This window comes from Felis catus, chromosome B4 (genome assembly GCF_018350175.1).
Source record: "Felis catus isolate Fca126 chromosome B4, F.catus_Fca126_mat1.0, whole genome shotgun sequence".
NCBI classification, from domain to species: Eukaryota; Metazoa; Chordata; class Mammalia; order Carnivora; family Felidae; genus Felis; species Felis catus.
In genome coordinates, this window is record NC_058374.1 from 105683434 (window position 1) to 105697054 (window position 13621).

The window sequence follows — 13621 nt, forward strand, 5'->3', positions numbered from 1 at the left end:
AAGAAGACTTTCTTTTTGAAATGCAGAAATTAAAAGAATATGGTACAAAAGCATTTTTTATAGCTTTATTGAGTCTTGAGGGCAGATATATGGATTCCAGACAAAATGCAATAATAGACTAGGATTTTACTTTCAAATCGTCTTAGAAACACTTCTCGTTGGAGATTTATTGTACATGTGGAGGAACAGAGCTGCTTTGAAGGTTAAATGGAATAGTTTGGAGAACAGTGTTCAAGGTCTTTCTCTGCCTGGTATTAAGTGTGTGTTCTTTAACTAACTTAACCCGTCCAGCTTCAGTTTCCTCCTTTCTAGCAGTATTGTGAGGGTAAGATGGGTTAGTGTATGTGTGCTTTGTAAGCTTTGTCAATCTCAGGGTAAATATGAAATGGCGGTAGTATTTTATTATGTGTGTTTAGTTAACGTTAATGCCCCATTGGCATGATCAGGAAATGCCCCCCCCCCGCGGTAGAGAGCATAGACAAATCCTGGCAGAACTAAGAATGAGATACCTCTTAAAGTCCTATTTATACTCACAAAGTAGTTCAACCCGTCATCAAAAACACAGCACCAGGCATAGTGTTGGAGAAATAAGACTTTTGTGTGGAATCTAGTTTCTCTGAAACTCTGCAGGATAAACAGGATAGTGTATGTAATTATATACGACGGTCTCTATGATATAGATGGTTGTTTTCTTCTGTAAGGGCTGCTGGAACAAAATCCCACAGACAAGATGGCTTAAACAACTGAAACTTATTTTCTCTTGGTTCTAGGAGGGAAAAGTCTGAGATCAAGGTGTAGGCAGGTTTGGTTTCTCTTGAGGCTTTTTCTTGGCTTGCAGATGGCCACCTTTTTGCTGTGGTCTCATATGGTCTCCCCCACCCCCCATGTGCATTTCTAATGTCTTTTTAAATGTCCTTTTCTGATAAGGGCACCAGTTAGATTGCATTAGGACCCACCATAATGGGCTCATTTTAACTTAATTACCCTTTTAAAGGCTTTATCTCCAAACATACTCACATTCTGAAGTACTGAGGCTAGGGATTCAACATACGAATTTTTTGGTGTGGGGGGCGGGGAGCACAATTTACCCCATAACGCAGGGAGAGCAGTGGATGAGGAATTGAGATTTGGATTCCCTTGTGGGCAGCTCTGATCTTTACTTATGCCATTGCCCCAGGCAAGACTCTTAACTTCTCACGTCCATGTCCATATCTGCCCACATCCATTTGCTTCCAGGGTGGTGACAAGGATTCAAGATCATCATGAACCTGAGTACATTTTGTGAACTGTAAGAGCATGATACAAATGCAAGGTGGTATTATTCCATGAACATCTGTGAAGGATACAGTGGCAATATGTGGAAATTTTTAGGTAGGAAAGACAAAGGATCATTGCATTTTGCTAAAAGAAGTTTCTTTTGGCTATTGTCTTTGGCTACGGGAGAAGCATGGAAAAAGGAAGGTGACATGGTTAAGACTTAATTCAGAGAAGACAGGGGTTAGGATAACAGATAGGCCAAGCATCTGGACATTGCAGCACGAAATGTCCCATTGCAGCACGAAATCCCCCAGTGCCTGTTTTCCTCGAGTCTATTAGTTTCTTGGTTTAAACTCCCCCCGCCCCTGCCCCCCCACTTCCATGGCCTGTCAGTACTCAGGCTGAGAGCTCTTGGTGGGTTCACAGGCAGTGAACTTTTCACTTTTCCTGTTTACCTAAATGAAGGTTATAGCTTCTCCTTAAGGATGTGATTTTTTTACACAAGGTAATACTTGAGTAGTTGGGAGAACTACCATGCCCTTTAGTATGTGTTCTGAAATTTGTAATTTTTACATACAAAGGCACGTGTTTTAACTGAAGAGGTGTATTCTCAGCTTGCCATTCCTACCTATTTAGAGTGCATTTGGATAATCTAATCCTTAAACACAAAGATTACATCTTCTTTTATTCTGTAAAAGCACAGAGAATAAGGCCATGCACAAAAAAAGATGTTCTTGACATCTTCATGGTTATACTTGTATTTGTTTTTGGAATCTGGGACCCAACAGAGACCATTCATTTTCCGATGCTTTGAACTTCATTAAAAAAGTTATAATCTGACATTTATTTCTTCTCTTAAGAAATAGTGAAACATTTGTAATTTTTTGTAAATAAAAAAATTATAAGGAACCAGCCATCCTTTAAAACATCACTGATGCTCAAGACCCCATTGTAAGGAAGCAGTATGATATATTAAAAAGGAAAAAAAATTAATCATCTTTTTATAGACCTATGGATTTATGAAAACATATGAAACCAAAATTCATAAATGATATAATGTAGTATACTAAAGTGGTTCATATACTTGAATTAACTTTTTGGAACAAAACAGCTTCATAGTACCCCTTCTGGTACTAATTTCAAGTCTGGAAAAATAGAAATAAGTATATTTTCGTTAAGCTTTTAAGTTGAGGCTCTGATTCAATTTAGTACAGTGTGAAGGAGGGGAGTTGTGACTATAATATTTTATTATGTCAGGATGGCATGATATGGACACAGTGAACAAATCATTGTATAGAAAAAATATTAATATTTTCATCATACAAATTGCAAGGCACTGAAACTATTTTAAGGTGTTAAGCTAATATTAAAGTAGAGGATTCTTTTAATCAGTGAAATTAAACGCTTGGAGTGTGGTGTTCCTGGTAATTTCAGGCTGTTAGTTTTGGCTCTAATCTCGCAAAGTGCTTTTCAAATAAATACTTTAAAAAACATCTTTAGGCATCTGACTATTTAATTTTGAAATGAACATGTTTCTGGGGTGTCTAGGTGGCTCAGTTGATTAAGTGTCCACCTCTTTTTTTTTTTTTTAATTTTTTTTTCAACGTTTATTTATTTTTGGGACAGAGAGAGACAGAGCATGAACGGGCGAGGGGCAGAGAGAGAGGGAGACACAGAATCGGAAACAGGCTCCAGACTCTGAGCCATCAGCCCAGAGCCCGACGCGGGGCTCGAACTCACGGACCGTGAGATCGTGACCTGGCTGAAGTCGGACGCTTAACCGACTGCGCCACCCAGGCGCCCCAAGTGTCCACCTCTTGATATCTGTTCAGGTCATGCTCTCATCGTTGTGAGGTCAGGCCCCGGGTCCAGCTCCACGCTGAAGGCAGAACCTGCTTGGGATTCTCTCTCTCCCTCTCTCTGCCGCTCCCCTGATGATGCTCGCATCCTCTGTCTCTCTGTCTGTCTCTCTATCTCCCACTCTCAAAACAAACATTTTTTGAAAAAGAAATGAGCATTTTTCCTTTCAATGAATTATTAATTAGCTTTCAGGGGCAAAGTTTTTTCTTGGCTATTTCCTATAGAAATTCTGAAAATGACAGCATTGATTTATTTGAGGAACTATAGATATTTGGAAAATATTTAACCAAGGTTCCTTCTCTGCATTTTCTCCCAGTAAGAGAAGGCAGGTGTCTGGGCAAACTCTAGACTTGGGTGAGGAAGAAGCTGCCTCATCTGAGGACGCTCCAGGAGACTGAATCTCTAGCAGCTCTGGGCTTAGGTTACCTTCAGCCAGGACTGCTTTTAATTAGAAACTTCTTTTTCTTTTCTTTTCTTTTCTTTTCTTTTCTTTTCTTTTCTTTTCTTTTCTTTTCTTTTCTTTTCTTCCCTTTCCTTTTCTTTTCTTTACTTTTCTTCTCTTTTCTTTTCTTTTTTTTCTTTTTTCTTTTTTTTTTTTTTTTTTTTTTTGCTGTGGAGACCATGGTGGGAAGGGCTGGGGAGCGTTGCTGTGTTAGATGAAGTTCGTAAAACTCCTTTATTGCTCATAGGAAAAACTCCTAAAGGGATGGAAGAAGGGTCCACGAAGAATGTTCCTTTAGTAACAAGGCTGAGCATTCTTAGACTTCCTTTGCACAAAGCAAGCAATTACTGGTGGCCCTGTCCCCTGGATGTCTGACAACAGCCGTTTATTATTCCAGCAGCCTCTTTTCATTCAATGTCTACAGGGTGGCAATTAAAAAAAAAAAAGAAAAGAAAAAAAATTGAAGTGCCAGTTGTTTAGCACGTCACCATCTCTTCCTCTGAAGGGTTTACAATCTTAGTGGGGCGGCGGCGGGGGGATGGGGTGGGCACCAAGATAGAAACAAGCCACTTTAGTAATGTGTTACATGTGAAATGATAAATTCATTCTAGAGCTTAGTGCCTTCTATTTCTGCTGGGACCTAGAGACCTAAGTATGCTCTTACCAGTCCAGCACCCAACACTGAAATTTACTTGCCTACCTTAAATTTCTCAAGGAATCTGAAATACATTGCTTATCCCCAAACTAAGATGGACTGCAGATGTTATAGTATTTCTCATTCCCCCATCCTGTTAGCCAAGTATTTGCATATTAACTGGAGCTTTCTAAATATAATGGCTTATCCCTAAAGGACTCTAATGAAGGGATTATAGGTTAAGTGGCAAATGAATGCCAAAGACATTTGGGTAAGCCAATTAACCTGATGGTTTTTCACAGTTAATTATCATTGAATGAGCAGAGGTTAGTGCCCAGAGTGAGTGAACTACTTTTAGATGAAATTGATAATTTCCTATATACTTGAAACAATGAAGAATTTTTAAAAGCACTTTTCCAGAAGGTGAGTGCAGTTTATTGGTACCAGTCGTTTCTAGTTAAACTTCATCAGAAATATATCGAATGCCTACTATGTGCTAGGTTCCAAAGGATAAATTAGATGCCTTTCTACTTCTTAAAAGTTGACAGTGCATTGGGGGAATAACAGTGCATTGGGAGGTTCTGACAAGACAACAGCCAAATCAAACCTGAAGACCGTTGGGAGATTGATATCCAGCTTAATTCCCCTCCATTCATGAAGGACATTAGTACAAGGCAGAGTAATGCCAGTGCTTCCTGTTGCTCTATTCCTCAGACTTCGCCCTAGCAAACTAACCTATTGTCTTTTTTCTGCTCCCAAGCTCACCGCTTTCTGACCCGACTCATGGTCTGTGAGAATATTGACCATCAGCATGGCAATGTCTTTGCAGCTCCCTTCATGTAACTCCTTCCATGCTTTTCTCTAGGAAGCTTTGGATCTTCTAACACTGTTGGGAGTCTGTTTTGTTCTCCTATAGCGGTAGGGATTTCATGGTAAAGTAGTGTTTTCGTAGTACAGTGAAATTGTCTGTACACTTACTTGCCTCTTCTATTAGGCTGTTTCTCAAAGTTGATGGATCTATTTTGCTCACCATTCTATCTGCAGTGCCCTTTATGTAAGTGTCTAGTCTATCACTGAATAAATGAATATATATATATATGGGTGAGCAAATAATTCTCTCTCTCTCTCTCTCTCTCTTTAGTAAATAATTTTCTTATGACAAAATTCCTTTTTTGGGGGGGCAGTGATTTTCAGTTGGGGATGGAAAAGGGAATATCAGAATTACTTGTGCCCCATTTTCAACACGTTGATTTCCTCCTGCTCCTTCTGAAATATCTTCCACATATCATCCCATTTAGGAACCCTGTTAATTGTATTAAGAAGTCAGAGTTGTTAATGGGAATGTGTTAGTACTCAATGTCAAAATTAAGCATATTTGCAACAATAGCTGTGAACGCTGTTGGGGGAGACTGTGGCATCACAAATGAGCATGGGGGATTGTAGCATACTTGGACGTATGTAACTGAACAGCAGCCCTGGCAGAGGAAGGAAAGGAATGACTTGAGCAAAGGCCTAGAGGCTGGGATGTTAGGATGACATTGAAATGAGTATGGAGAAGTAATGGGAGATTGGCCTAGAAGGCATAATGGGGATGGCTATGAATGCTGGGCTGTGAAGGATGTTTATTATGGTAAGAAATAGGGCATGATGAGGGATTTTTATGGAGTAGAGTAGTGGTGTTAGACTTATATATCAGGACGTTTTTCTCTCTCCATAGCATGTGTATAGTGGATCAGAGCGGGAAAGAAAGCAGTCAGGGATAACTATTTAGTTCAGTTTAACAAATATTTATTATGAGCCTAATATGCATTGGGCACTGGGAGAAAACATAGGGCCTGATTCCTTCCATGAGGGGACTTAACAGCCTAATGAAGGAGAGAAAAATGAACAGGCAGTTTTAGTAAGCATGTTAAGCTGTACAGGCAGGACGTAATGAAAGCCCGCATGAGACTAGAACAGAGAAGTTAAAGGTAGATTCAACGGAGACTTGCATGTTGGATTTTCTCTGAGGTTCTGAACAATGTTAAAATATTCTTAACCAATTTAAAAATGGACGTAGGAGCAAAGAGAGAAGGAGCCCTCACGCACAACCTTGATAACAGTGTTGGAGGAATGATGGTACTTAATGAGGGACTTGTATGAAAAAGGAGGTAGATGGCGGGGAAAAGTACTGGGATTTGGTCTCACCAAGTTAAGATGCTAAAAGGGCAACTAACAATATCGGTAAGTCCAACATCCTGTTTTGTTTAGCACCCTCTTGGTTGTAGATGTCCAAATGACCATTCAAAGTGACTCATGAATAAGGAGCATTTACTGGTTTATTTAACAGTGCTATTAGCTTCAGGCATGATGGGATCCAGCTGCAGTAGGAATGGTCTCTTTGTCTCCTAGATCTGGGTTCTTTGGTGTTGGCTTCATTCCTAGGCAGACTCTGTTTTCAGGGAATTCTCTAGCAGCCCAGTATTTCATCTCATTCTCAAAAGAAGATGTTCTTTCACAGTAGACTCTTGGGGTTGTATTTGACTCTGATTGAACTGGCTGGCTGCTAAATCAGTTGTTGTGGCCAGGAATGAGGATAGGGGACTGTAGTACATTAGTTGGCCAAATCATCGATGACCTTTCATCAGGAGGTAAGGGCAGCCTCACCCTATCCATATGGACTAAAAGCCAATGTGGGTTATTCTCAAAAGAAAAGCAAAATAGGACACTGTTAACTAGAAGGGGCCCCAGACCACAGCAAGCATCCATTACACAGGCTCTGTAATTTTCAAACATTTAAAGTTAACATTGCTTCGTTTGATCTTCAACATAACAGTTTGTGGGAAGTGCTGTTATCTGACAACCATAGGTAATGACACTGAGCTTTTGAGAGACTAACTGGCCAAAGGTAGTACTCGCGGTGGTAGTAAAGGAACCAGGATGTCATCACTCTTCCTTCCATTCAGGTGTGGAGATCAAGTGGGCAGTTGGAAGTGGGTGGCTCCAGCACCCAGACTGGAGACACAGCTGGAGAAGGCAACTCTTGAGTTGGAGATGTTGGAAACGATTGACCATAGAGGTGGAAAGTGTAGAGAGAAAGGTCAGGGAACAGAACCAGGAAAGAAGCATCCATATTTGGGAGAAAAATGCAAAGGAGATGCTAGTCAAGGAGAGTTAGAAAGAGGTAGCCTAAAAGGGAGGAGGAAACTCAGGAGACTAATGTGTTAAAGACCAAAGGTAAGACTTCATAGATGTGTATTATCTTGGGAGTGTCATTAAAGCTTAAAGGAATTTTAAGTGAGATAGATACTCATGACCATGATCTGGAGATTATGAAGGCTATAAACATAATGAAGGCTAGCAGCACTTGCTTGGTGTTGATGGTAATACTAATACTAATAATGATAGCAGCTAACATATAACATATGTGATGTTATATATACACATTTATTACATGTAACAATGTACTTTCTGCTTACTGATTTACTCCTCACAATGACCCTGTAAGACACGTATATTTATTATCCTTATTTTACAGATGAGAAAACTGAGGCACCCTGGACTCTAGTTTCATTGGCTCTGGAGTCAATTTTTTTAACTTCTGCAGTTCACTGTCCTTCCAGGGCATGGACAGGCATCCTTGGGTAGCACTGAAGTAGGGCAGGTTAACAAAGGTCATTCTTTTTCTTCTCTCTCTTCTAGAGCCAATTTCAACCCATCATTTGAATTTTTTTTTCTTTTTTAATTAAAAGTTTGTCCTCTACTTACCTTTCAATAGAACAATTGAAAACACTTTTGGAAGAGGTTGCCGTTTGATATTTGAAGAATGGAAGCATCATTTCTGCTCTGATGGACTCATGGTCATTTATGTGGGTGTTTGTGACTGAAAAGGTCAATGGACAGAAAAAATAGCAGTGAGAGAAACACACACAAGGACAGTTAGGATAGCAGTGTCACACCATTCATCAGTTTTACAATAGTGTTGGCCTTTGTCAACATTTCCTAAAGGAAAAATCATAAGGCAGCAAAAACAAAGAGCCACAAATGAACAAAACTGGAACAGGTTAAGACCTCCTTGAAGACTTGAGGGACTGGATGTTTTTGCTTCAAAAGACAGTCTCTCAGTCATGTGTTCTCTGGAGAATTCTGCCTGCAACTGTTTCTTTTTCACATCTGCTGCTCCGATGTTCTTCACCTTTCCCGGAGTGGAAAATTTCCTAATTCCTTAGTGTCTTTCTGAATTTTCAACACCAATTCATAGCAGTAGCCTAAGAAATTGTATCAGTCTGAAATTTTGTTTTGAGTTAAGGTTTTTCATTAGCTGAGAAAGAGCAGAAGTAGTTTTGCCATTTCTGTTTTGGACTCTTGTAAGAAAATGCAAATGGATGAAAATCTATTGTGCTTCGTGTTGAATGATTACCTTTACTTCTCATTTTGCTGGCAGATTATTTAGATTCTATTAAAGCCCTTTTGGTTCATATTTTTCTTAATATGATGTGAGGGATGCGTAATACATCCCTTATCACTGACTTGCATGTGTGACATGACTTATATACTAAAGCCCGGGACAGTTTAGTCTTATTTCATGTCTTTTGCCATAATATTCATTGGCTAACTAAAAACCTGCCTCAGCAGATAATACCCATCAGAGAATTTTATCATATTAAAGTCTCCCTTAGTATAACATGTTTTGCACATGGGTAAAGTGTTCCTTTGCCTTTCAATTTTGTTCCATTAAAACTGTCCCCTAAATTTTTTTCTACGGTATAAATTTAGGGCTGTGTCTCAGCAAAGTTTCCTCTTGTGGCAAAACTATGAGATTTGTGAATTTTGTTTTTTGTCTTGAAACCCTTGTTTTGTGAGAGTTAGATATACAGTATATCTTGTCGGCTTCCACAGATGACTAGATTTATTGCTATGAATATAAGAAATTCTGGCAACTTTGTATAGCTTTTTTAAAGAATACATGCTTCCCCCACCCACCCCACCCCCGCCCCCCCAGAAAGTCTTTGTTGAGTTGGTTATGGAGCTGAACTAATAGCATGTAGAAAACCTGGTTTGAAGAACCTGATTCTCTATCCTATATGGATCCGACGTGAAAGGGTGAAGTATGGTCCTGAACAAAATGTGCTTTCCAGCTTTCCTCACTGCATTAGCAAAGCCTTCTCCCAGAATGCTTTGCCATCGAGCTTTCTACTGCCCTGACTTCAATGGCAAGAGTGTTTCTGCATTGATATTACATAAATTCACATCAATATCTAGGTTAATGTTTAGTAGAGGCCAGTTGGCTTTTCATTCTGAATTGTTTGAAATCAGCTCTGACATCGCTGTTTGGCAATTTGGCAGTTTTTCATATTTCTTTTAAATTTTAATTATAACCCATCAAGTCTTAAGCAGTTACTTCTGGGTTAGACTCTTGATGAATGTCATAGCAGGGTGTTTTAATTTAATGGATCCAGAGTAACATCTGTTTCTAATATTTTAAAAGCCAATTTATATGGAAATTCGTTTAATACACAGTCAATACACGGAGACTTGTAAAAATAAAAATAAATATGGAAAATCAAACCCCTGTGATATAGTAGGTCTCCTGTTAACAAAGGATTTCACTGATGGCGAGGTTCAGCTGCTACTACCTAACACCCAAGATATCACAGCTTAAACAAGATAGCGATTTATTTCTCATACTCACAAAATGGTGAGGTAGTTAGCTTAAAGCTGGTATGGTCTACCATAATAGGGACTCAGTTTCCTTCAGTCTTATTGCTGTGCTCTGTGGAGCATCACTTCTATTCCTAAGGATTCCCTATGGCCCAAGATGGCTGCTGGATAGCTATTACATCTGTGCTTCAGCAAGAGCAAGGAGTGGGGGAGGGAGGGTATAATGCTAAGCTTTTTGCTTTTAAGGACACTTTCCAGAAGTAGCGTGTAGCATTCTGCTTGTGTTGCACTGGCCAAAAAATAGTCACATGATCGTATTTAACAGCAAGGGAAGATAGGAAATGAAATAATTTTTTCAGATGACTATCTACCCAGCTAAAAACTAAAAGATCTATGAGTACGGGAAAAGGGAAGAACAGACATTGGAGAACAACAATCTGTGCCACACTGAATATTTTTTAAGACATGATTTTAATAGACCTTCAGCCTTTTATTGAGCATCTAGAAAAGTCCAACGAGTTCTCATGAATAAATAATATATGTAGAAGGACTAGCATGGTGTTTGGCTCAAACAAGATAATCATGACTACTGTTGATAGGTTTTAATTCTAACCCCCACTTGCATCTAATTTCAGAGAATGTGAGTCAAGCTGACTTTAATAAGGGAGTTTTTGAACACCGTACCCCAGTCTTTATAGAATAGTAGCAACAACAGCTCACAGAGCCCAGATGTCATGGCGCTAGGTCTCCAGAACACTCGTACTGGCAAAGCAGTATTCTTTGCTTCTCTATATAGAAGATAAATACACAGTTGCGAGTGTTTGTTAGCTGTTTTCAAGGTGAAACTATTATTGTTACAGAAACTAAAGCTCAGAGAGGCTAATTGGGAAGCGAGTTAAAGAAGCAGTTGAAAATGAGCATTGCCCCATCATTTGACCCCAACTGGAGTACTAACTGTTATTTCCTCTGGCTGTGTCACCTTGGATGGGTTTCTTAATCTGTTTGGATCTGTTGCGTTTTCCTGTTTTTGAAGATGCTCAGGTAAATTACGGAGCATGTTTCCCCTCAGTCCAGGGCTTTTCCAACCTCGTTTTGGTAATATTCATGTGGAGATTCCTTTGATCATGCCTGCCTCACAGTGAAAAGCTGAACCGATGGGGGCTGGAGGTTAAAGTCATCAGGTGGCTTTCTATCACATATTCTTCAGCTGTACAAATGCCCACAGCCTTCAAAAGCCCTGACATCACACCAGGCAAGAGGCTTCTAATAATGGAGACCTCTAATAATGTCTTGACCTCTCTCTGTGCCTCTAAGTATGGAGATGGACTAGGGGTACAGACATTCAAGATGCCACCTTGATCTCTGGAAGATAAAATGGCATACAGCAGGGATCCTTCAAACTGAACCATTTACAGGCCAACATTTGTACCTTGTCTGCATATACCAGTACTGTGGGTTCCTTAATATTTGTCTTTACGTTGAGTTTTTAATTTTTAACAGCTTCATTCTGAGCAAACATCTGTGAAATCCAGCTTCGATTTGATAATTAAATTTCCTTTCAAGTACACATTAAAATAAATATATCCATTCAAATTTTTACCAGGTTTGCCTGTGTATCTTCTAAAATACTTGCAGTGGTAGGTAGATCATCACATTTTGGGAACTGCAACAGAGTGGAAAGAGCGCGAGCCATGAAACTCTACCCTGCTGATTCCAGCTGTGTGACTTTGCTGCTATTCTCAATTGATCATTCTTAACCATAATTTGTTCACTTGAGAGATGTAGATAATATGTACCTCATCATTTACTCTAAGGATTAAACAAGATACAGCCAAGGAGACTGTTACAATGCTTGGCGGATAGCAAGTCCTCAGCGAATTACTAGGTTATCCTTCCTTAAAGTCTGTTTGCAGATACCAGGCATGCAGGCCTGTAACTGCTAGTTCTCAGAAGCAGGACACAAGGCACTTGGTATGGATGATTGCAAGTCCTGTGAAAACTCAGAGGGAGAAAGGCTGAAGCTTTCTAGAATGAAGGAGAAAAGGGAGACATTTGGATGAGGGAAGAGGCATTCTTCCCTGCCTCTCCGGCTCTCCCTTGGCTACTCAAAGTGTGGCCCAAGGACCAGTAGCATCAGCATCACCCAGGAGCTTGTTAAAACTGTGGCATCTCCGGCTCCTCCCCAGACCTACTGACTCAGGACCTGCCTGTTAGCAAGATCCCCCAGTGATTTGTGTGTGTGCATGAGAAGCAGTGCTCTGGGCACAGATATTCTGTCTAAGGTATATTTCATTTCTAGTAGGGAGTTAGTCCTTGCTCTCAGCAGATCTCTGCACCAAGATCACCTGCACGAGGATCACTAGTAACACCTGCACTGCGCTTTATAGAAGATGCAGATTCTCAGACCTCACATCAACCTGCATCCGTAATCTGCATCTCTAGCCCATACATTCCATGATTTTTTAAGGCCGCTGTTTGACAACTGCTGTAGTAAGTCTTAAACCACCTATAGAAACTGCATTTATTCTTAAAACATATTTGCATTTGGACAAACAAGAAAACTTTTGAGAAAGAGAGATATAGTCCTAATTGTAGTGTCAGTAAGCATTAAGGGGAGGATCTGAATTCAATCTATATGTAAAGGCTTCTGTAAGGCTCATTTGCATTAATCCTGCATACCTGGAATCCCATCATACACAGGAGAACAGCTTCCTAGAAGGCAGTGTCTTAGCAATGTTGACACTTGAACAACATAGGTTTGAATTGCATGGGTCCACTTATACATAGATTTTTTTCAACAAATACAGCACTGTAAATGCACTTTCTTTTATGTTTTTTTTTTTTTTAAATAATATTTTCTCTAGCTTACCTTATTGTAAGACTGCACTATATAATACGTATACAGAATAGGTGTTCATCAGCTGCTCATGTTATTGGTTAGACTTCTGGTCGACAGTAGACTATTAAATTTTAGGGGAGTCAGAAGTTATGCTTGGATTTTCAACTGCATGAGGGTCGGCACCCCGACCCCCATGTAGGACAAGAGTCAACTGTATTTTCTTCTTTTCCGAAATTTTATATTTGACTTTCTGTAAACATTTTGTTTTTTAGCCGTGCTATCAAGACTAATCAAGACCTTCTCCCAGAAACTCCCTGGACACACATTTTCTACAATGATTTTTGGGGGACTCTTCTAACCCACAGTGGCAGCCACAAATCCTACCGGCCCCTCTGCACTCTTTCTTTTCGCCTGAACCACGCCATCGGAGGGCTGAATCCCTGGAGCTATCACCTCGTCAATGTCCTGCTGCATGCAGCAGTCACCGGTGTCTTCACGAGCTTCTCCAAGATCCTCCTTGGGGACGGATACTGGACCTTCATGGCTGGCTTGATGTTTGCCTCTCACCCCATCCACACGGAGGCCGTGGCAGGAATCGTGGGACGGGCTGATGTTGGGGCCAGTCTCTTCTTCCTCCTCTCCTTGCTGTGCTACATCAAACACTGTTCTACAAGAGGCTCCTCGGCCAGGACCTGGGGCTGGTTCCTGGGGACAGGACTGTGCGCAGGATGCAGCATGCTGTGGAAGGAACAAGGAGTGACCGTGCTGGCTGTGTCGGCAGTTTATGATGTCTTTGTCTTTCACAGGCTGAAAATAAAACAGATCTTACCTACCATTTACAAAGTAAGTGATTGTGGGCGCTGGAGCATTGGGTTACTGAGCAGCCTCCTTGCCTGGTCCTTTTCCCCCATTTAAAAAGCAAATTTGTCCCTCTTCAAAGAGAATTTAA

The 13621-nt window shown here is 40.3% G+C and overlaps 1 protein-coding gene across 2 annotated transcripts in view; it reads left to right on the forward strand.

Annotated features, from left to right (window-relative positions):
- TMTC2 (transmembrane O-mannosyltransferase targeting cadherins 2) overlaps nt 1–13621 on the forward strand; it is a 404748-nt gene that overhangs the window by 139926 nt on the left and 251201 nt on the right. For both annotated transcript variants that reach the window (XM_019835295.3, XM_023257281.2), the window contains exon 2: nt 12945–13515. In XM_019835295.3, coding sequence (XP_019690854.1) covers nt 12945–13515 — 571 coding nt within the window. The remainder of the gene's footprint in view (nt 1–12944; nt 13516–13621) is intronic.